The sequence below is a fragment of the Gracilinanus agilis genome, chromosome 1 (assembly GCF_016433145.1).
Source record: "Gracilinanus agilis isolate LMUSP501 chromosome 1, AgileGrace, whole genome shotgun sequence".
Classification (NCBI taxonomy): Eukaryota; Metazoa; Chordata; class Mammalia; order Didelphimorphia; family Didelphidae; genus Gracilinanus; species Gracilinanus agilis.
The window spans coordinates 640,359,664-640,384,264 of NC_058130.1; the positions used below are offsets into that span (position 1 = coordinate 640,359,664).

Below are 24,601 nucleotides of genomic sequence, written 5' to 3' on the forward strand. Positions count from 1 at the left end.
CGGCCACATCTCCCGCCCTCCCCCCGGCGGGCGGGCAGCGAACGTCCGGGGCGTGGGGGAGCCGCCCGCTGCCTCGGGCCGTGCGGAGCCCGGCTCCCTCCCTTGGGCCCCGAGGAGCCCCGACTCACCGCACCCCCACCCCCACCGCCACCTCCCGCGTCCGGACTTCCGTCTTCGGTTAAACGGTCGCCCACGCCAGCCGCCCCGATGGGGAGCCCCCTTCCACGGGGCCCGGGATGTGGGGGAGGGGCGCGTGACAGCCAGCACGTGCCCATCCCGGGCTCGTTAAAGGTCACGTTCCTGAGCCATAAACTGAGCCCTCAGGATCCCCTTTTTTTCTTCATCTCCCAGCCTGGGATGATAACCCCAGTTCCCACACAGCCACTATGAACTTGCAATTTGATGACTCTATTTGGGGAAAGATTTACACATTGGGCTTTAATTTGCTCTTCTGGATTTAATGTTTCCTACTGGAGGTTGCTCCCAAGGCAGAAGTCCCTGACCTTTTGGGGGGGACGGGGAAGTGGGGAGTCATGGACCTCTTTGGCAGTCTGAAGCTTTGGATCTTTTCTCAGAATAATGTTTTTAAATGTAGGGAATGGGAGGTGGGAACCATAGGAAGCCAATTGTATTAGCATAGAGTTAAAAAAATTATGTTTTTTAAGTTTTATGGACTCGACTCGAGTAAGACCCTCTGCCCTAAGTCCTGAGTATCAACTGTTAACTGTGCAGCCTGGCAGACATGTATTTCAATTCTCTTCAGCCCACGTCAAGTGCTTTCTGTGTATGAGCAAGACTTTGGGCCGGCCCGTTGATTTTTTATTCCTAATAAGGTAGCTGACACGTTTTTCACAGTATTTTTAAAGACCCAGATCATGTGAAAAGTGAATGACGTTTTCCCTGTCTAACCCCAAGAACTCAGGCTATTGAGAACTGTCACCTAGGAAAAATGGGAATACTATATAGTAAAGCTTTAAAAGTAATTTCTATAAATTCCATTAAGATTAGCCATTAGCAATACTAAATATCTAATACTGGAAGACTAATTACAGTGATGGCTTTGTTATTACAAGGATGGGTATCCTTATAATGCAAAAAAAAAAAAATCCCCAAAACAACAATTCAAAAAACAAACCAATAAGCCCCTGAATTGCAAACTCAAGTTCTTTTGCTTTCCTGGAGCAAACTACATGTTGTTATCTACTCAGAAGTTAATCCATGGTTTCTCATGTGAATTTCACAGTTAACCAGTTCATCTTCCTTTTCAAGTAAAAATAAAATAGCTTTGGGAGAATACAATATTATAATAACTTGAATATTGGCAGTGGATTGCTGAAAGGCAAGGGAACTTTATCTGGATTCAGTCTCTTTTACTTGAGTTACCTTTAGCTTTCTCTGGTCATCAGTTTCCTCATTTTTATAAATAGGATATTCAGCTAAATAATCTCTGACATCCTTTTCTTCATTAAACCCATGACTGATCTTGTGCCTGGTTGGTAGTTCATTTGAAATTTCCTGTAAATATTGAATTTATAGTAGTAAATAAAATTGACAGTTGGTGTACTTCCTTAGGCAAACAATGGAGCATAACTTGTTTCTACTTTGAAAGAAGGGAACCTGCTATTATAAAATGATAAAATTGAATTTATAAAGCTCTTTACAACTTACAAAGTTCTTTACAACAATCTTTTGAGACTAATTCAAAATTACTATCCAGTTTTTATAAAGAAAAGGAGGCTCAGAGAAATTGCCTGCAGTCACCCCATAAATGACAGATAGACCTGTCCCAGGTCTTTTGACTTAAGTCTTGTGCTGTTTCCCTCCTGGCCCTACCATTAGACTTTTGTATAGAAATCTGTATCAACAAAATGTTATTTAAATGCTCACTTAGCAAAAAATGTATTAGGTGACAAAGGGAACCATAAAAGAAACAAGCACATTCTCTGTGCTCAAGTAGTTTTTTATAGGTTCCTTTAAAAGATGTTTTATAATTATGAGATTCATAAATACAGTGATGCCTTTATAAACATAAAAATATAAGGTAAAAATTAACTTGAATCTTTCCTTTGTAGAATCAAAAGTGAGAAAAAAAGAATTTAAAATATGCCCCATTATGATAATTTTGTGTTAGGTATGACTTTTTTATTAAAGATACTTCAAATTTCATAATTCATAGTTTAGAAGAAAAAAAATTTATTGTACTCAAGGATTGTATTTTCATCAATAAGGATGATCTTCCAGCATAGTAAACTTTTCTGAACTATAAACTGTCTTATAGAGTTGTGGCCCAAAATTTTATTACCCTGTGGCCAAGCTAGATCAAACTTCTTTGAATTTACCATAGACTTGTTCTTGGAATACAGACATAATCTATTGCCTCTCTATTCTTGAAGCCTTTCCTGGCTTGGTAGAACCAAATTTAGACTCCATTAATATAATGTTCAAGACCTTAGGATCTCCCACACTCTTAAAGGTAGCATTAAAGCAAGACTTTTGTGTTAATATTCTTATTAATTTATTGATATAGAATGTTTTAGAAGCCTCCCAGAACTGATTCAATATTGATTAATTTGTGTGGTTATATATATTGCTGGATTTAGAGTTGGAGAACCAGGGTTTGATTAATGGGTGTGATTGGATCCTAATAGCACTTATATTTTACAGTACAATAAAGACAATTGGCATAAAGGAAAGTAGATCAACTATTTGTCTGTACCTCTTACATTCTGTTTCTCCATCAATTACTTTTTTAGCATCATTTTCATTTTCAGTTCACTTTTTAAAAAAATCAAAATGCTATCTATGTTTATCTGGTTTGACTATATCTAATTTTAGATTGCAAGCTATGGGACAGAATAATTTCTCTATGTGTATACAGCATCACACTGTGGGTGCCTAAGAATGTATAATGATTACCATCACTGTTGAGTTTTCAGCTTGATGAATAGACTTCATTTTTTTAGAGAATTTTTATCATTTAAAATTTCTTAGATTTGTATAGATAATTTTCAGGCCACTGGTATTTAGGAGAGCACCAAAAATATTCATAAGATTCTGCATAATATAAAAGACATGGTGATTGACTGTTTTAATGATGTCTTCAGCCACTCTTTGTGACTAAGAAGAGGTCCCAGGGGGAAAGGAAAGTCATTGGGGGGGGGGAGGGATACTTTAAAAATATTCCTTTAGTAAAGAAATAATGTACTTATAGTTAATAATAATACTAAAAATGTGATGTGGGATGCTTTAGGATTTGCATACATTTTTCTTTTGATCCTCACACTTACCTAGAAGATTTTAGGGACCAAATTCTTAGGTATTCAGAAGATTTATATTTTGCATGTGATAGCCTGAAGGACATTCATTCTAATGAATAGGATTTTCATATCATAATTATAGTGCTAGAAAGGACCTTAGAGGGATTTATTTTACACCCCCACCCCCACCCCTTATTTCACAAATGAGGAAACTAAGATTGATAAACATTGGTTCTCCAACTCTAAATCCAGCACTCTTTCTGTTGCACCACTACCCTACTAATGATTTTTTTAAAATCTTCATCTTCGAATTGATTCTAAGTATAGGTTTCCAGGCAAAAGAGCAGTAAGGGCTAGGCATTTGGGGTTAAGTGATTTGCCCAGAGTCACACACAGCCAGGAAGTATCTGAAGTCAGATTTAAACCTAGAACTCCCATCTCCAGGCCTGGCCACCTACCTGCCCTACTCCTAATGATTGATGAATGAATGAATAAGTTTTTATTAAGTACTTAACAGATGCCAAGGATCAATCTTAGGCAATTGATTGGTTGATTGAATAAGAACTTTAACTAGAGTGTGCTAAATCCTGAGAATACAGAGACCTACCCTCAAGAACTTACATCCTAATAATAGGAAACAACATTCATAGGAAAGTGGGGACCAGAGATATTTTGGTTTTGTTAGGTTGTTCTGACACCACAAACTGTGTTATCTTGACCATTTACTTAACCTGTTTGCCTTAGTTTCCCCAACTATAAAAAAAGGGTTATAAATAGCACTTACCTCCCAAGGTTATGGTGGGGTGAGCATCAAATGAGATAATATTTGTAAAACACATAGCTCAGTGTCTGGACATAAAAGATGGTTAATTAATGGTTATATTCTTCATTTCCCCAGGGAGATCAACCAGCAAGCCACTGCTGTACTTCAGATGTGAGGAAATGAGAACATGCAACAGGCTAATGGCAGTGACAGAAGAGAAAAGAGGGTATATATGACAGATGTTATATGAAAGTAGAAATGGCTTCCTATCAGGACCTTAAATCTGGATTAGGATTTATCCCCTGCTACTATTTAATCCAAGATAGTGAGTCTATCATTCAAAGACCCATGTGGTCTTAGACAAATGACTTGTAAAATGACTTCTGAAGCGCTGTCAGGTTCTGTAATATTGGGAAGGCTGTTCTCTGTTATCTGAGGATCAACTTTGCTAAGTTTGGAGAGGCACAGACGATCTGAACTCTGGTAACTAAATCCTGTCTCTGCCCTGTGTGAGACTACCTGGGTGACCTCTTCTGTGTACCTTGAGTAAATCACTTCACCTTATTTTCTGTATCTGTAAATTGAGGGACTGTCCTATATGATCTCTAAGAGCCCTTTTAGCTCCAAAACTATGTTCTTATGAATTTAGGAAACCATTTCCTAAGGTAGGAGGAGTTAATTGATGGAAATCAAACTGTTTCATGAGGCTCTATCCTTTCCCTATATTTTGTGGAGGAACAGGCTCCTGTCATCTTTTGTTGCAGGTTAGATGGAGTTCACCTAGGTCACATATCACCTCATTCATAATCTCCCAGCTGTTTTCTTATCTGATTTCACAGAATTTTATACTCCTCTGGGCAATGGTCTCAATCTTATTTGCATTATGTTTATCTTGTTGGTTGGTTGTTGTCCTTTGTACTTGAAGAGGACCAAAATGGCATTATTGGTGATGACTTTTGTCCATGAATAAATCAGATTTAAGTGAGGCAGAATCCTACAAAGTCATCAGCCTCATTCTCTTTTCCAGAGTTATTGACGTCCAGTAACAAAAGTCAAGATGATTGGTGATAGTGTGGGATGCAGTGGACAACCTGGGGCTTTTTCAAAGCCTAACTGAGCTCTAAGCACTCCATAGTGCCCACTTCCTCCACCTTTCTTGGCTATGAGAGCAAATTGTTCTTATCCATCCATTCTACAGAGGGGAGGTTTTGCATGCCTGAATAAACACCCCGCTACTTCACTAATGGGTTTGAGGCCTGTTTTGTTACCCTCAATCTGGTTTAACTGCGGTTGCCAGGGCATGGCTGTTGTGCATGCTACACCTTCTTGGAACTGCAGGTGAGAGCTGGATGGCAGTGCCAGGGGAGGATGAGCAGCCCTGAAAAGGGCGCTGAACAAGCTCTCATGCCAGAGGCAATGGTCTTACCTGAACAACCTATATACCATTTATCTTGAAACCTCCACTAAAATCTTATTCTAGTTATTCATTATGGTAGTAATATTTATATTGGTAAAGTCAGGAATCTTTAAAAATTACCAGTAGTAATAATCTATATGTTGTTTTTCCTACTAGAGTGTAAGTTTTTTGGAGACAGGAACACTTTTTTATTTGTCTTTATATCTAGCCCAACCCTCAGCAAATTGAGGTGTACATAGTAAACATGTTTTATTAGCGAATAAATAAATGCCTCAGAATGTCTGTGCTTTATAGTAATTACTACAGATGCAGACTCAGATTGTTTTATTAGTTCACTAAGTGGTAATCAGGATCTGAGGAATCAATTCATAAAAGGCTATTTTATTAATTTTTAAAAAGACTAACCCATTTATTTTTAGTGGGAAATATATTTGGCAAGCTTACAATTATTTGGAAATTATTTGCATAACCATGCCTCCTAGGTAAAATTATATTAAAAGGTAATTTGATGACAACAGAATTAGAAAGAAAGGGATTAGAATTTTTTGAGGAATATCAATCAACAATCAATCAATCAATCAATAAGCATTTTTTTAGCTTTTTGTGCCTGATGTCATCCCTACCCTCAAAGAGCTTATATCTATAGAGGGAGTCAGAATGTAAATAATGAGATATTAGATACTGAGCAGAAGAAAGCAATCTTATAAATAATAACTAATACAGCTCTGGTTTTTCTATATTTCTATAAAGTTGTGACTATGTCACAATGGCCTTTCTCCACTCTAGGGATATTTCTTGTCTATACAACTAATATTAGAGTCAGAGTACTCAGTGTTTTGATCAGTGCTAGAAATATTGGCAAAAGTTTTATTCTCTGGTTCTCTTTTTTCTAGATTCAAAGTAAGCTATAACCCTTTTGTTTTCTATATGTTTTGTTCCTGTATTCAGTATAGATGGCAATTTTATCATAAGACTTCTTTCATCAGTGTGAGGAACTCTTGGGTGTCAAAATGCTCTTCATTCAGATCAATAATTCTTCTGACTTAGTCTACAGAAAATTGGCTGGGACATAGTAAACATGTAAAAAATGCTTGCTACTTTCCTTTTTTTTTTTTTTTGGATCTAGGCTACTCTCAAGTACTCTCACCTTTAGCTATTACATCTAGACCTTTCCCAGCCATTTTAGACTATGGCTAGTGCAGGTCCCAGGTGAGTGACAAGGCATAAATCCTCTCCCCTTCTCCAAAATTTCTTTAAGCACCTGTCATTCTATAGTTCAGTGGAAGTCCCAGGACTAAGGATCAGTGTGTCTTCCCAAATTAATACTTCTACCTCCATTAAAGACCCTTATTATAAGTAAAAAAAAAAAAATGCTTGCTGTGGGGTAGCTAGGTAGTATAGCAGATAGAGCACTAGACTTAGAATCCGGAGGACCTGGATTCAAATATAGACTCTGATGCTTCTTAGCTATGTGAGTCTGGGCAAGTCAGTTAGTCCTAATTGCCAAACCCTTGCCATTCTTCTACCTTGGAATTGGTACTAAGACATGGGTTTAAAAAGAAAAAAAAGCTTGTGCCTTGTCTGTCTGCCTTCCTTTCCAATATCACTTGTCAAAGACAAAACTTAGGTCTTCCAGTCTCCAAGGATAGTTTTCTATCCATTAGACTCTTTTCATATACTACAGTTAATTAGACTATAACCTAATTAAATTGCCATTTAAAAAAATGTAATAGATTTTGGATAGTTTTTGTTTTTCCAGGTCTTAAGTTTCCTCATTTTCTTCCCTTCCTCTGCCAGAGAGCAAACCTCTCATAATAAAGAATTAATAGGAAAAAATAAAAAGGAGAAAAATTATCAAAATCGATCAACACGGGGGCAGCTGGGTAGCTCAGTGGATTGAGAGCCAAGCCTAGAGATGGGAGGTCCTAGGTTCAAATCCGGCCTCAGATACTTCCCAGCTGTGTGACCCTGGGCAAGTCACTTGACCCCCATTGCCCACCCTTACCGCTCTTCCACCTATAAGTCAATACACAGAAGTTAAGGGTTTAAAATAAAAAAAAAAAATCGATCAACACATCCAAAAAAATTGTATCCCTCTACCTCTACCAAGCAGAAGAGAGAGAGAAGGATGTGTCTTCCCATATCACTTCACTGGGGCCAAGCTTGTCTTTTACACTTTTGTAACTTTCAGTTTCAATTGTTTTGTGGTTTGTTCTTTCCGTTTACATTGTGGCACTTATTGTGTATATTGTTTTCCTGGCTCTATTATCATTTTTAAAAAGTCTTTTCATGCTTTTTAGTTTTCATCATGTTCCTCATTTCTTAAGCCATAGCTAACATTTCTATAGTGCTTACCATGAGCAGGTACTGTGCTGAGCACTTCACAATTATTATCTCTTCACTGTTCCATTGCCTTCATCTATCACAATTTGTTGCTAGTCCCATTTCTCACATGATAGACATCTACTTTGTTTCTAGTTCTTTATTGCTACCAAAAGTGCTGCTGTAAATATTTAGCTATATATGGATCTTTACTTTTTGCCAGTGGCCTGCTCAGGATATATACCTAGCAATCAAATTTCAGTCACTTTATCTGAATAATTAGAAATTGCTTTCCATTATGGTATATTAGGTCACAATTCCACTAATAATACACTAATGTCTTTTTTTCCAGATTTACACATTTTGTATATTTCAGGTCATTTTACAATTGCATTTTCCTCATTTTCTGACCTATAAGGTGCATGGAAATTTTTATAATGTTCATTCAAAATGCAACAATTACACATATGGTGAGACATATTCAAAATGTAATTAACATATCCTAAAAGTTTAGGATATAATGTGACTCATTTAGCAATCAATGATTTTTGTTTTCAAAACAAACTTCCCTTTCCTAAACTCCCAAGTTGGAAACTGGGAAGATTTTCTTTTCAGTGAAAGACCAGAAGTTATGATTCACACCTATTCCATCATGGGCATCCCTTGAACCCACATTCCTAAGCAGTTTTGCAGCTTGCCTTTGATAAATGAAGATCCTCATGTTAGTCTGTCAAAAACTGAAGTGTCAAACTTATGCTCTTTTGTGCCTAGAAAATCTTATGTAGTCTTTAATTTATAATAAAAATTAAATTTATAACAGATGGTCACTAAAATACTACAACTTCCCAAGTGGACCACCATACTCACAGATAACACTATCATTCCTAGTTCTGTAACCTGTATCACACAATTACAGGCTACACACTGGGAAGAAAACTACTCAATTTCTACAAATAAATGCCTTTCAACTGAGGCTGTGACTTCTGTACCTTGGGGATGAAGTTGAGGAATTTTAAACTTGTGCCAGTCTTTCTACAACCCCTCCAATATTGACTATTTCTGTGTTTTGTCATCTTTGCTCATTTAGGGGCATGAAGTGAAGCCTTAGGATTGTTTCAATTTGTAATACTTATTATCGGTGGAATGTTCTTTCATGTTGATAGTTTACAGTTTTTCTTTTGAGAAGTTTTTGTTCATAGCCTTTGACCAATTGATAAAATTTAGGAACCACAATATGATGAGTAATTTCAGCATCTAATAGATGCTACTGGACTATAGGATTTAGAGATAGAAGGGACCATAAAGGGGCAGGATTGTACAAATAAGAAAACCAAGGCCTGGAAAAGTTAAATGATTTGTTCTAGATCACAGAGGTAATAAGTAGTAGTTCCAAATGACAGTTTAGTATCCCATGATGCATTGGTTTTGGAAGGGAGGGGGCATGGGTTTTTTAAATCCAAGCTCTGTCACTCAGTACCTAACTTCAGTTTCCTCAGGCTCTGATTTCCAGTCCTCTGACAAATGTCAGTGCTCTTTTCATAATTCTTGTATTATCTATCATATTCTTAAAAAGTTTACTAAGGGCTTCTGAGACTCCATAAACTTAGTTAAATTTCAAGTCACTGAAGGTATGTCTGCACAGGGGACTTGATAAAGATATTCAACAAAATTTTGTTTAATAACTAAATGAATAAGCAAATGACAAAAAAATGAACTTGCTACTGAAATAACATACTTTGTAAAGAGAAATGGGGAAATGTGGCAATAGAATCACAAAGAGTAGAGGACAGGAAAAATTCCCATTATGATATTAATTCTAGCAGGTTAATCAAGATTGATGAACTTTAGTAGCTAAATATAAGGGCCATCTGTGGCAGTAATGAGAGATGAGGATTGCTAAAATATAGAGGAAGGTTAGTTAATGAAGTGTCTGGAATGTCAATCTGAGGATTTCATTTGATAAGGGTCAATATAAAATTTTGAGCAGATAGTTAAATGATGAAAATAATGTTTGATAACACTCCTAGCAATAAAATATTGGAGAGATTATAGACCAGGGAAATTCAAGGAAAAAAGACCAACTAAGAGATCTGTTGTAGCACTTTAGATGTGAGATGAAAGCAATTAATTAATAAGCCTTTTATTAAGCAGCCACAATGTACCAGACAGTTTGCTGAATAAAAGGAATATATAGACAAAAATGAAACAGCTCTTCCTTGCCTTCAAAGAGCTTAAATCTGGATATATATGAAGATGGACTGTTATGTCTACTGTGGAAATGACAATCAACTAATCAATAAACTTTTATTAAGTGCCTACTAGGTGCCAGGCATGATTCTAAGCACTGTAGATACAAAAAGATGCAAAAGATAGTCCCTACCCTCAAGGACCCTAAAATCTAATGAGACAGACAACATTCAAACAAATAGATACAAAGCAAGTTATACACAGGAGTAGAAGGAAATATCTGAGGGAAAGCACTAGACTTAAGAAGGATTAGATCTACATGAAATTATGAAGAGTAAAATGTGGCAGCCAGATGGTTCAGGGGATTGAGAAGGAGGCCTAGCTACTTCCTTGTTGTGTGACCCTAGGCAAGGCATCTAACCCCAATTGCTTAGCCCTTACCACTCTTCTGCCTTAAAATCAATAATGTCAATTCTAAGGTGGAATAGAGGTTGTTTTTTTTTTAATGAAATGAGGAGAATCAAGAAAACATATATAGCAACAGAAATATTGTTTTAAGAATGACTTGTGTATGTCTACTTCTAGAGAAAGAACTGATAAATAGTAATAAGCAAGACATAGTTTTATTTATACACAGATCTTTTTTGTCAAATGATGCCTTATCTAATGTGGGAAGGAAAGGAGGGAGTTACCTGGGAATTTTAATGTAACAAATAAATTTTAAAAAACATTTTTTAAAAAAGGATTAGAGAAGGCTTCCTGTATGGGAGAAGGGGAGGTTAGTTGGAATTTAAAGGAAGCCAGGGAATTTCATAGTTGGAGCAGGAGAGGGAGAGCATTCCAGGCATGGTAGGAGACAGCCAGAGAAAATGCCCAGAGCCATGAGATGGAGTGTCTTGTTGGCAGAATAACCAGGAGGTCAGTATCAATCACAAAGTACTAGATTAAGGCCTAAGAATAGAAAGGCAGGAGGATCCTAAAGTATGAAGGGCTTTGAATGTCAAATACAGCATTTTGCATTTGCATCTGCATCCAGAAGCAATAGGAAGTCCCTGGAGTTTATTGAGTTGGAGGATGACATGAGAAGACCCAAGTTTTGGGGAAATCACCATTGTGACTGAGTGGAGGGTGGATTAGAATAAGGGCAGACAGACCCAAAGGCTAGTTAGCAAAGAATTGCAGAAAAAAACTCAAGACTTAGTTTTTTATCTTATCTCAAAATTCCCTTCTTTTAACTAACCTTAGAAAACCAGACCATCCCTAACTATATTCCTACTGGGCAAAGGAAGGGATGAGTTAAAAAACCTATAAAGTTTCTATTTTGTGGGCTACACAAGACTGGGAAGATTGTGATTCTAAAGAAAGAAGGGGATAAATTAGATCATGTCACATGTTTGGAGGAGAGGATAAATTATTAGCAAGTTAAAATTTCATATATCATGTTGTTAATATGTCAAGTTGGAGAAATCCTGATACACATCTGGAGAAAGGAGTCTGCAAAAAGGGTGTAAAGTCAGGAGTATATTGAGGTATTTTATCTAGATTATTCCCTTTGCCACCCCCTTAATTTAACACTCAACACACTCTTACAGCCCACTCACAAAGCCTCAAATGATCTTTCTTCAGTTTTTTTTATCATTGTTTTGATATTTCAGTACCCATAAAAGCTTGTCAGTTTATTAATTTGGAGATGCCACTTTACTTCCTTTTATAAATCAGCTTTTTACCACTTGCCTCAGCATTGATTCCAAGAGCTGACCACACTCTTGTTTACACTTTTCCAGTGTCTAAGTTAGGACAAAATATAATATATGATTGGTTAGAAATTAGAGGTAACTCCCGCTGCCAATGCAGTCTAGTATATTCTCGGTATCTTATAGTCTAAGAGAATTGGCAATGGCACTAAGAGCTTAAGCTTGCTCAGGATCACACAATTTGTATGTTTTAGAGGCAGGACTTGAGCTGAAGATTCCGTGGTTTATGAGACTGGCTTTCTATCAATTATGCCGTGCTAAATATGATAAAATGTTTGGTGCCTTTTTGGAGACCTTTAAATTGTTTGGGATCTTGATGTTATCTTCTGCTTACTCTCCTCATAAAACAGGTACAGACTTCTTTTTTCTTTTTTTTTTTTTTTACTTCTTGCTATAATAAAAAAAAATTCTTTTCTTTCCCAATTGTATGCAAGAAGAATTTTCAATATACATTTTCTAAAACTTTGAGATCCAAATTGTCACCTTCCCTTTCTTCTCTCTCTCTACCCCTACCATGGCAAATGACTTGATCTGGACTATACATGTGTGATCATGTAAAACATATTTACACACTGGTGTGAGATTGAAGGAAAAATGTTAAACTGAAATGTTAAGCTCAAAAATGTGTAGTGTATCCCATCCTCTTCCTCCCTGCCTCCTCCCCAGCCCTTCAGAGCCAGTTGATGAACATTTTCCAGCGTGCTTCTGCCTCTAATGTAATGTCTAAACCAGACAGGCCTAAATTATTGGGTGGATCTTTCATTCTAAATCCTTGACCTTAATCTTACTCCCAACATTTACCTTTTTTTGCATTCCATTCTTACTGGGTTATGCTTTCTACTAATACAAAAATAATAATACATTTATATAATGTTCTAAGACTTGCAAGATGCTTTTATACATAATTCTGAATGTGTTTGTCTCACAACAGTCCTCTAAAATAGGTACTATATGTATTATCCTCATTTTAGAGATGAGGAAAAGCAGGCTTAGAAAGGATGAGTGGCTTGCCCAGAGCCATAAAACTAGTGTGTTAGGATTTGAAACCAGGTGTTAGCTGATAAACTGACTAACTGAAGGAATGAATTTAAAAGATTAAGCATCACTATGTGCTTATGTACTAAATGCTGGAGATACAATTATAAGTAATCAAGAGAGCCCCTGACCTCAGAAAACTTATGTTCTAATAAAAGGAGACAAGCCTTAGAGGAGAGCTTTGAATTGGAAAGGAGGGAGAGGGACAAGTACATAAATGACGGCCTACATGGTTGGACACAGCCTGTGAATGGTGTGATGGCTCAGTTCTAGAGAATCTAAGGTAAAAGCACATCTATTGGAACTGAGTGTCCAGGCGCAGAGTCCAGATTTTAGTGGAAGAAAGAGAAGAGCCAAAGTGTTGGTAGCATGATTTGGAAATGGTTTAGAAGTCTAAATCTTAAGCTTTTCACTATGCCAATTAGCCCATTATATTAATTGGGGAACGACCAGTTAATGTGCTATATTCCTGGCATGGGGCAGCTAGTTGGCACAATGGACAGTCTGGAGTCAGGAAGATTCGGCTTCCTGAGTTCAAATCTGGCCTCAGACACTTACTCTATGACCCTGGGCAAGTCACTTATCCCTGTTTGCCTCAGTTTTATCATCTGTAAAATTCTGCAGAAGGACATGGAAAACCTCTCCAGTAACCTTTGCCAAGAAAAATCCCAAAAGGGGTCACAAAGAATCAGACACAACTGAAAAATGACTGAACAACAACAACCTTCCTGGTAGCATACTATAATCGATAGAGGACAAGATTTAGAATTAAGAATGGGTAAGTTTGACCTACTTAATAGACTACATACTCACAAGCTAGGTGACCTTTGATAGGTCACTATTAATTTCCCTCAGTCTGTTTCCTCATCTATAAAATAAGGATAAAGCAAATAGTAATTATCACATAGATTTCTTTATTTTACATGTAGAGATCTTTGCAAATGTTATAAATATAAATCTAATTAATGTCAGTTATTGTTGTCAATCACATATTATGACCTGGATACTCTAAGAAGCATGGTAGAATAAAAAGGAAATATAAGATGTGTATTTCCCTCAAACATAGCCCTAAGTAATTCTTCTGTATAAGATTTATGGAAGGACATGGACAAGAATCTCATGAGGACAAAAGGTATGGGTGAGTTAGGATCTGAACCCAGAGAAGGATTGCCCACACAAAGGAGTTCATCCTCCATCAAAGTATTCAAGCATTAAGCTGGCCTCTTCTCTTTCTCCCAAACTATAGGTTTTTGTGGGCAGGGCCTTGGCTTTATCCAAATGTGGTATTTTCCCTAGTATCTGGAATGGGGCTCTCTGCATACAGTAGATGCTAAATAAATGTTTGTTTTCTGTTGTTTTATTGCCTGACTTAAATGAATTAATTACCTACTAAGTATGACAAAAGGTACCTTATTAGTCATAAAGTGAAATAGTCTCTGAAAAATGTCATATAAACTATACAGAGAATAAGTCAAAAGATGTTCAGTGAGGGATAAATTGAGTCTAGCTAATATAATTAAGAAAGGTGTCATAGAAGAAGATTCATTTGAGCTTAACCTTGAAGAACAATACTTGGGATTTCTGCATTGGAAAGAAGAATACTGGAAAAGGGAGAAGCAGGTGCAAAAACATGGATATAAAGCAAGAGATGTCTAAGAAATAATGAGTAAATCAGACTAATTTGAGCAGATGATTTATTTAAGATATATTAGGTAATAACATGGAATGCCTTGGATATCATGTTTATTTGTTTGGAATTTATTTGGTAGACAATGGAAGTTATGAAAGGCTATTGAGGAAAGAAATGGCATCATAAAAACTCAGTTTTAAGAAGATTAAATTCATGGGGGAAAAAATAAGGGAATAAGGCCTATCCATACCAGATCTCAAATTATATTGTAGGGTAGTAATCACTAAAAAAAATGTGATACTGGCTAAGAAATAGAGTAGTACATTAGTAGAATAGGTTAGATAATTGACACATAAAAGTAAATAACCATAGTAATTATAAACCCAAAGATTCAAGCTTGCAGGGTGAAGGGTGGGGAAGAACTCACTATTTGATGAAAATTGCTGGGAAAATGGAAAACAGTATGTCAGAAACTAGGCATAGATCAACATCTTACAACATATGCCAAAATAAAGTCAAAATGTATACTTGATCTAGAAATAAAAGGTGATACCATAAGCAAATTAGGGGGAATACTGAGTAGTTTACCTGTCAAATTTATGGGCAAGAGAAGAATTTATGAATAAAGAAGACATAGAGAACATTACAAAAAATAAAATGGATAATTTTTTATTATATTAAATTAAATTTTTTATGAACAAAAGCAATGCAACCAAAATTAGAAGGGAAACAACAAATTTGGAGAAAAAAAATTTTAAGTGTCTCTGATAAAGGCCTCATTTCTTAAATACATAGAAAACTGAGTCAGATTTATGAGTCTATAAAGCATTCCCCAAATGATAAATGATCAAAAGGATATGATGCAGATCTTAGATGAAAATTTTTAAACTAGAGGCATATGACAAAATGTTCCAAATCACTATTGATTAGAGCAGTGATGGACAAACTACCGCCCAGGGGCCAGATGTGGCCCCCTGAAATGTTCTATCTGCCCTGATATTATTCCTAATCTGACGAATACGAGTAGGATATAATACAATGAAACTTCGAAAGACTTGCCTTAGAAACAGACTGACAGATGAGCCCCCTCTTTAAAAAGTTCGCCAATCACTGGATTAGAGAAATATAAACTAAAAGAACTCTTGAAATACCACCTCACACCTATCAGATTCACTAACATGACAAAAAAGGAAAATTATAAATGTTGGAGGGGATGTGGGAAAATTGGGACACTAATACACTATTGATGAAACTGTGAACTGATACAATCATTCTGAAGAGCAATCTGGAACCACACCCAAAGAGCCATAAAACTATGTACATGCTTTGACCCAGCAATACTACTACTCGGTCTGTATTCCAAAGAGATCAGAGACAGAGAAAAAGGACTTACTTGTACAAAAATGTTTTTAGCAGCTTTTTTTGTAGTGGCAAAGAATTGGAAATGGGGTGTCCATCACTTGGGGAATGACTGAACAAGTTGTGGCATATAGTTGTAATGGAATACTATTGACAAAAAAATGACAAATAGGATGAATTTATAAAAACCTGGAAAGACTTATATGAACTGATACAAAGTGAAGTGAGCAGAACCAGAAAAACACTAAATACAGTAACAGAAATATTGTATGATGATCAACTGAAAGATTAAACTGTTATCAGCAACACAAGATTCCAAGATAACCCCTAAGAGACTCATGATGAAAAATGCTATTCACAGCCAAAGTAGGAACTGTTGGAGTCTGATCACAGATCAGAGCCTTCCATTTTTCACTTTATTTCCTTCATGAGTTTTTCCTCATCTCTGTCTTCTTTTATAGAATGAGAAATATTGAGATATGTATTGCCTGATAGCACCCAACTATTTACTGCCTTGGGGAAGTGAGAAGAGAGGGAAGGAAAGAATCTGATTCGCAAAATGCCAGATAACTTGTTAAATATTGTATATGAAATTGGAAAAAAAATTTAAGTTAAAAAATATGATGCCAAAGTTTTTAGACTATTTAACTAAGACAATGGTAATATGGTTGACAGGAACCGGGAATTAGAAAAAGGAATTGGTTTGGGGGGAGGAGGGGAGCAGGAGTTGAAAAAAGGAAAATGTCATGTTTTAAATATTTTGAATATGAGATAAAGGTAAAATATCAAGTTGAGATTCAATACATCATTGGAAATAAAGGACCAGAGTCTAGGAAATTATAAAAGTCCACAAGTTAGAGCTGGAGACAGAGATTACAAGAACCACTCACAAAGTTATGGTAACTTGAATCTTAGAGAAAATCTCTGAAGAAGAGTTATAGAGAATGAAACCATGGGAGAGGAGGATGCTTTTGAAAGAGACTTCAAAGGGAAAAAAGGACTAGCTATAAATAAAGTCTTGGAGAATGCCCTTATTTTGTTGTTCTTCAGTTGTTTCTGTCCTGTCCAACTCTTTGTGATCTCATTTGGGATTTTCTTGGCAAAGACACTGCAATGGTTTGCCATTTCCTTCTCCATTTTATTTTATAGTTGAGGAAACTAAGGCAAACAGGGTTAAGTGATTTGCTCAGGGTTACATAGCTAGTAAGTGTCTAAGGCTAGATTTGAACTCAGGAAGATGAGTCTTCCTGACTCCAAGTCCTGCAGTCTATATCTACTATGCCATCTAGCTGCCCCATACCCTTATGGGGATAGAAAAAGAAAAAGGATGGGTGAGAAGTTTATTAAAAAAAAACAAACAATTTTACAAATGGGTGTGAGGAATAGCATTTTTGATAAATACTGTATAATTTATGGTGAAATGAACCACAGAACATTGTTTTCTGCTGTTCTGATTGTTCATCATTCAGAGTGGTTGGGATGCCTTTTAGAGAAGGTAATACCTTTTTGCACATTAGCCAAATAACTGAGTCCTAGATTGGATCAGTTTTCTGAATGATTTCCCAGTGGCTGGGCCTGAACACTGGTAGGCGAGTGTCCATGATAACCTAGATATGTTTCTAGCCCACCAATCCATATCCTTTTTACATTCCATATTCCATATTCAAATTCACATTGTTAATGAGATGTGGCAAATCTGCAACATCAGACTTTTAAATTATGAGTTGACTTAGACTTTATTTTTGTAAAAGAGAAAATAGGGTCTAGGTTGTTCCTTGGAGGAAAAATAAAATCAATAAATGGGTAAGAATTCTAATGAAGCAGATTTTGGCTCAAGATAAGAAAAAAAAACCACTTCCTAACAACTAGAGCTGTCCAACAATAGAATGGACTGACTTTGAGGAGTAAACTCTCTGTCATTTAGAGATATTCAAGCAGAGACCAGATCTATCAGGTGTCATAGAGAAGAGGTTCTTGCAGAGGTATTTGGAATAAGTTTGAGGGTCCCTCAGGAAATTGTTTCCATCAAATTAGTCTTGGAAAGACTGGTCCAGTTCCAAATCTAAATCATAAAGATATCAGAGAAATTTAAGTGATGTGGGAGTAATCTTGAAGTTTGACAAGCCTAGAAAAGCTCAAATCTACCTGGAATACTTAGAATCATAATCTACCTCCAGGGTAAGGAAAGCCTTTTGTAAGTCACAAAGTAGTATATAAATTGGTTATTATTATTACATATGGACCATTTGAATTAATTAGAGTCACACATAGGAGACAACCTCCAAAAGGGAGCTCAGAGACAAACTGGCTCTTATATGAACCTAAAGAATCTAACTAGAACAAAATTAGTATTCAAGTTGCAATGAATTGAAAGTTTTTTAGAATTGCTATAATCTACCCTGATATATTGTTTTTTATTTTTGCCTCTGAGCCATCTCTTTGGAGAGTCCAAACTTAGCAGCCAAGAGGAGCTAAGAATATTTTGTACATGATCATTTGGCCTAATAAATAAGCATAACATGCAATTTGTGAGCACAGTGCCATATTTTCAAGGTTTTAGATCGCTGTTAGATAGATTAAATTAACAATATATCCTTTTCATCTTTGATACTATTAATTTGGTTTTCTTCTTTTTTTTATTAGATTTACCAGCACTTTGTCTATTTTATCTGTTTTTTCAAAGTACTACCTTCTAATCCTATTCATTAATTCAATAGTTCTTTTACTTTTGATTTTATTAATTTCTCCTTTGATTTTTAGTATTTCTAATTTAGTTTTGGAATATTATGTGCTCAAAGGAATAATAAACTGGAAGAATTCCATGTGAACTGGAAAGACCTCCAGCAACTGATGCAGTTTGAAAGGAGCAGATCCAGGAGAACATTGTACACAGAGACAGATACACTGAGGTAAAATCAAATGTAATGGACTTCTGTACTAGCAGCATTGCAATGACTCGGGACAATTCTGAGAGTTTTATGGAAAAGAATGCTACCCACATTCAGAGGAAGAACTACAAGAGTGGAAACACAGGAGAAAAACAACTGCTTGAACACATGGGTTGATGCAGACATGATTGGGGAATTAAACTCTAAATGACCACCCTAGTATAACTATCAATAATATGGAAATAGGTCTTGATCAATAACACATGAAGAAACCAGTGGAAATGTGGGTCAGCTAAGGGGAGGGAGGGTGGGGTTGAGGGGGGAAGAGAGTAAGAACATGAATCATGTAACCATGGAAACATTTTTTCTAAAAAAGAAAAAGAAAAGAAAGAATGTAAGCTTCTTGAGGGCATGTACTGTTTTTGTTTTCCTTTGTATCCCCAGTACTTAGCAGAGTGCCTGGCACACATATAAAGTAAGCATTTAATACATGTTTGTGATTTGAATGTGCTTCATTAATTTGAACTGCTTCTTCAGAATATGGAGGTCTGATTAAAATAATGTACTACATATAATGTCTTCATATATATATCGTCTCATTTCAGACTGATACCATCACTGTGAGTTTAGCGGAGCTGGTTTTTATTTTCCCCATTTTACTGATTGGATAATTGCGATCCAGAGAGGTAAGAAGCAACCAAGAGAAGACTTACTGATTAGGCAATGGGACTACACACAGTGCAATATAGCTGGAAACACAGCTTTTAAAAAAACCAACCCACTGAATTATCCAAATTATTAGAAAACATTCCTAGGGGATAGCTGACAATGCAGCAACCTCAGGATTACTCATACCTCAAAAAATTTATTAGAAAAAAGAACCTGACACTTTATTCCAGGGAACAGACAAACAAAAATTACCATATCTGGGGAAAAAACAGAAAAGTAAACCCACAACTGGTAATATCCAAAATGAAAAAATCCATAGTGTCCTAACACCTTTGGTAAGGAAGAACCCAAGATTTATCACACTTAGACATATCACAAACTCCCACACTACCATTATAATTTCATATGGCTGAGAATAGAACCCAAGTCTTCTGACTTCAAGTCCAATCTTCTACCTCTTACATCATACTGTTCTGGCATTATTCATGTAGAAGAGTCAACTAAATTTCTTGCACTAGAGATACTTTTGAACATTTCTGTTGAAATGAAACAGACTCTTTGGCAACCAGAAATATGTCATAAGGCCAGTTCTTTGACCTTTTCTTCATATTTTATCATGGTTGCATAAAATCAATTTAATAAGATTGAACTGATTATGAAATACAGCTTTCTGCACAGGAATGGATCACATGGCACTCATCATTTCTAGGATCCTGTACCAAAAAGGATAGCATGATCACCCTAATATCTTTTAGTGGGCTCATTAATGACTGTCAAATGGCAAACCCACTGGCTAAAATTGCCACCAAGAACTCAAGCCTACAGATGATACAAGTGCTTTTATAGGATTGTCAAATACAGGTTTTTGTGTTGCTTCCAGAGCTTTAAAATAATTGTCATTTATCTGTTCTTCTGTAAAGATTACATCCTTTGTACCATTGTAATTTCAATGATTGACAGCATTGCAAAATAATTAGTCCAAAAGAATTCTTACCACCAATGAGACATCAAGATACCGGTCAATGTGGTGTTTTATGGTGATGGCATTTTTGAAATAATGTGTGAAAGTGGGAAAGAAGTTCTCAAAATATACTGTGGGAAAAAATATATACTACAGAACAGTAATTCTCAAAATTATCTGGTACTGGTTTAAAAAAAGAAAATTCAATTGGTGGAACAGATTACACACATAATATAAGAAGCACATAAAGATAATAACATATAAAGATAATAGCAAATTGTTCAATAAACCCAAACACTCTGTCCTACTAAAGTATTCACTATTCAATAAAAATACTTGGGAAAACTATAAAGCAGTTTGAAATTATGTTGAATCTATGAAAACATAGAAATTATGTTCAGGCCAGCTGTTTCAAACTTTCCCTAGACTAGCAGGTTAGGGTCCCAGATGCTTATGACTATTTCTTCTCTTAGGGCTCCAGGATAAATAAGTCAGTAGTTTTCAAAGAAAGAAATATAAATTATAAGCAGTCATATGAAAAAAATTCTCTAATACATAGAGAAATGTAAATAACAATTCGGAGGTTCTACTTCATGTCCATCAGACTGTCAAAGAACCTAATGTAATGTAATATTACTGTGTATAAGAAATGATGAAAGAGAAGGTTTCAGAGAAACCTGGAAAGATTTGTATGTAATGAAGCAGAGTGAAAATGAGTAAATTAATTAATTAAATTAAAAATTAAAAAGAAATTTAAAAAAGAAAATGAGTAGAATCAGAACAATATATGCAATAACAACACTGTAAAGAGAAACAACTTTGAAAGGCTTAAGAATTCAGATCAATAAAATGACCAGCCATATTTCCAGAAGACAGAAGATAAAGCATGTTACTCATCTCCTGATAGAGAGATGATGGACTTAGGGGTCAGAATGAGACATATTTTTCAGATATGGCCAATTCAGAAACATATTTTCTTGACTACACATATACACATAGAAGGTTTTTTGTTTTTGTTTTTGTTTTTCCCAACAGAGAAGGGAGAATTAGGCAGGGTAGGTTTGCAAAAAAAGAAAAGAGAGTTATTGAAGCATTTTTTTTAATGTGCAGAAGGAAACATAAGCTGGACCACTTTGAAAGTTACAGATTGAATTTATTACATATTTATGTATATTATATACTTAAAAAGAAAAAAGCTATATTTATTGTAGTTTCGTGTACAATCCTTTTTTTCTATTCTAGGCTATATATGAAAATACTCATTTCATTTGGTGTTTGGAAACACATTTTAAAAAGAGAAAAAATACTGTGGCGTGTATTTAGAACTTTACATATAGAGAAAAAGACTGTGGACAACTGACTGACTTCTTGCGTTCCCATTTCTGCCGCTAAGATGGAAAAGAGTTTTCTTGCATTATAGCATATAAAAGTTTTGTTTCAGAAATTTCAGGAGTGAATTGATAGATACAAACCCCTTCTTTGAAGTGAATACAAAATTTGAAAGACCAATGTCTGTGTTATTTTAGTCCATTAATAGACTTCCTTAATGAGCAATTAGTTGGTTAGCCTCTCACTTCTCTACCTGCAAATATCATATCCCTTTGAAGTCAGTGTGATATGGTGAAAAAGAACATTGGATCAGAGTTAGGATAAACCTGGGTTCATGTGCTACTTCCCAAACATACTAGTTCTGTAAAGAGGGGCAATTCAACTTTCCTCTCTGAGCCTGGATTTTCTCAACTATAAAACAGCAACAGTGGTAATTGATCTGTTTGAACATATTGCTCAAATTCAATAATGTATGTGAAATGTATTGTATACCTAATTGCTATAAATATTAGTTACTATTAAGTAAATGGAGATTCCCATGTGTTAAGAAAATCCTTAGCATGCAAAGTCAAAAGATTCAATTCAGCATCTGTAATTTTGAAAAGATCAGAGTTCAATTTTTTTTTTTAAGATATAAAACCAAGTAAGAAATTTTATTAGTATTTTTCTATGATTAGTTTAGAATCATCTTTTCTCTCGCCTGATCTGTAATATTCTTTGTAGCTAAATTAGAATATTTTTTTGTTTTCCACTCTTTAAAATGCATTGCATTTTTCTTATAAACTGCATTCTCTGATTTTCTTATCTGCTTGCTTCAAGGAAATCCAGGTGTTTAATATGCTTCCTCGAAGTTTAGCCCATACCAAATGGTTATTTAATCCAAATATCTGGGCTGCAAATTGAGCTGCTCCCTCTGGTGAAAGTATAGTTGAACAGCCAAGACCACTAGGCATTCGAAGTGAGGACCATACATCCTGCGCCCCCCAATCAGGTGTAAGCGGAGGACAGTTGACTACTGGATATGCAGTGTTACCAGACATCACAGGTCCCAAACCATTGCTCCTGCCAGCTACAGCTACAAATACAGTAGGAACACCATCTCCTTCGTACTCAGCTTTAATCTTTAGAGTTTCATCTGGCCCTTTATGGGCAGATGTTACTCGGAGTTCACAGGGAATTCCATAGTTTCCACAAGCCTTCTTAATTTTTTCACAATGACCAAGGTCAGAAGTAGAGCCCATCAACACCACAACTCTGCACGAACTTTCTACTTTCTGAAGTAACTCCACTCTTTCTGCAACCCATTCAAAGTTTCTCTTCACCATCTGAAGGCCTTCAGGAGTCACTTCTTTAAGGTCTCGGTATGACTGTTTGTCTTTCTGTTGGGCTCGATCACCAGATGGCCAGAGTCTCCAGGAATCATTATCAATAACATCGGCAAGTACAATTTCTTTTGTAGTTACATCAACACCAAATTCAATCTTCATGTCAACCAGTGTACAGTTCTGAGGTAACCAGGACTTTTCCAGTATTTCAAAAATAGCCTGTGTGGAATGACTCATGATATCCACTTCAGTCTGACCTATGCTAAGTCCAGCAAAGCACCATTTTGCAGCAATAAGCTGTTCTTCAGACCACTGTGGATCATTGTTGGCATCATCCTTGAAAAACAACTCCACTTTAGGTGGGTAGAACTTGTATCCTTCTTTGACACCAGGATTTCTTTTGAGAAAAGAACCAGTTGCAATTCTTCTACATACCCATTCAATTGGAATCATTTCACACTGAGGTGCAATAAAAGCTGTCTCACCACATTTTTTGGTGAAAGCAGTTTTGATACCTGCTTCCTGTAACACCTCGAAGATACAGCTGGTAATTTTGTTTGAGATTGCAGCTTTTCCTTCCAAGTGATTTTTTCTAGCTGCGTTGCCTGCAGTAATCTGGTCTTTAGACTGCAAGAGGACTTTTCCAGGGCTATCCAACAGTTCATAGACTTCTTTTGTTTTACCCTCATAGAGTTTCTTGCCAATCTTCAGTACTTCTGCGGTAGCCATTTCCTTGGCGGCGTTGGGAGAAGCGGCGGATAACGTAAGGACCGAAGGAACCTGGGGAGAAGGAGGAGAGAGCCAGAGTTCAATTTTATTAAAATTATATAAAATTAACTGTAAAATGCTTAACAATAGGACTTAAATATGCACTAATTAAAGTGATCACTATCTGATAGATGTTTTTTCTATGGAAAATATTCTCCTCTCTGATTTAGAAATGTCAACACTTAGCAGACCAAAACAAAATGAATTAAATGTCATTTTGTCCTTGAAGAAGTTAAATAAGGTTTTCTTTTCTAAGCATTGCTTCCCTCCCCTCACCTTGAAATAGTTAAAACTCAAAAAAGCATTTTTTATACATACAAAATATTTACAGTTGTTATATAGAACCCACAGAAGTATTTGATTGAGGAAACAAAATGTACAAGATAGTTTCTGTAAAGGTAAGATCTTGCCTGGTTATAGATTTTTCTCCTGTGCTCTTAGGAATCCAATACTCTTCGCTTAAATAACACAAGAACCCAAAAGGCCAAGGATCTGTGACAAAGAGATAAGGAAAGTACATGTGATTTTCAAAGGGAATGCTACTTTAAAACCATTCCCTTGCTAGATAATAGAGCCTGCTTGCTTCAGATACTGTTTTCTGTAGTAGATTATTCCTGGGTTAGTGCCAACCACAAAATAGTCTTAAGCACATAAAGTAAACACATTGAAAGCACTTGTGACCAAGGGGAAAATAAATTCCTTCCCTATTTTGATGCCACTTGTAAAGGAACTTAAAAAAAGAAAAGAAAAGAACAGGGCTAAGAAGAATATTAGATTGTCACTTGGCAATAGGAAGAAAAACAAGGAAGACTGACCAGGACACCAGGAACATTTCTAAACAGGCCCAGACCTGGCCAAAATTATTCAGCTGGTAAAGTTTGTCTTCTAATGCTCAGGCTTCCATTTGTTTATTCAATAGAATTAGTTTCTTTGTGGG

General features: G+C 36.0%; 2 protein-coding genes across 2 annotated transcripts in view; both read right to left on the reverse strand.

Moving 5' to 3' along the window:
- PABPC1 (poly(A) binding protein cytoplasmic 1) overlaps positions 1 to 275 on the reverse strand; it is a 23,082-nt gene extending 22,807 nt beyond the window's left edge. Inside the window, exon 1 of the mRNA XM_044683968.1 lies at positions 129 to 275. Within this exon, the coding sequence (XP_044539903.1) occupies positions 129 to 275 (147 nt within the window). The remainder of the gene's footprint in view (positions 1 to 128) is intronic.
- Positions 276 to 22,209: 21,934 nt separating this feature from the next.
- Positions 22,210 to 23,646, reverse strand: LOC123231909 (multifunctional protein ADE2). The gene has a single exon (XM_044658221.1). The coding sequence runs from the start codon at positions 23,623 to 23,625 to the stop codon at positions 22,348 to 22,350; it is 1,278 nt and encodes a 425-aa protein (XP_044514156.1). The 5' UTR covers positions 23,626 to 23,646; the 3' UTR covers positions 22,210 to 22,347.
- Between the last annotated feature and the right edge of the window lie 955 nt (positions 23,647 to 24,601).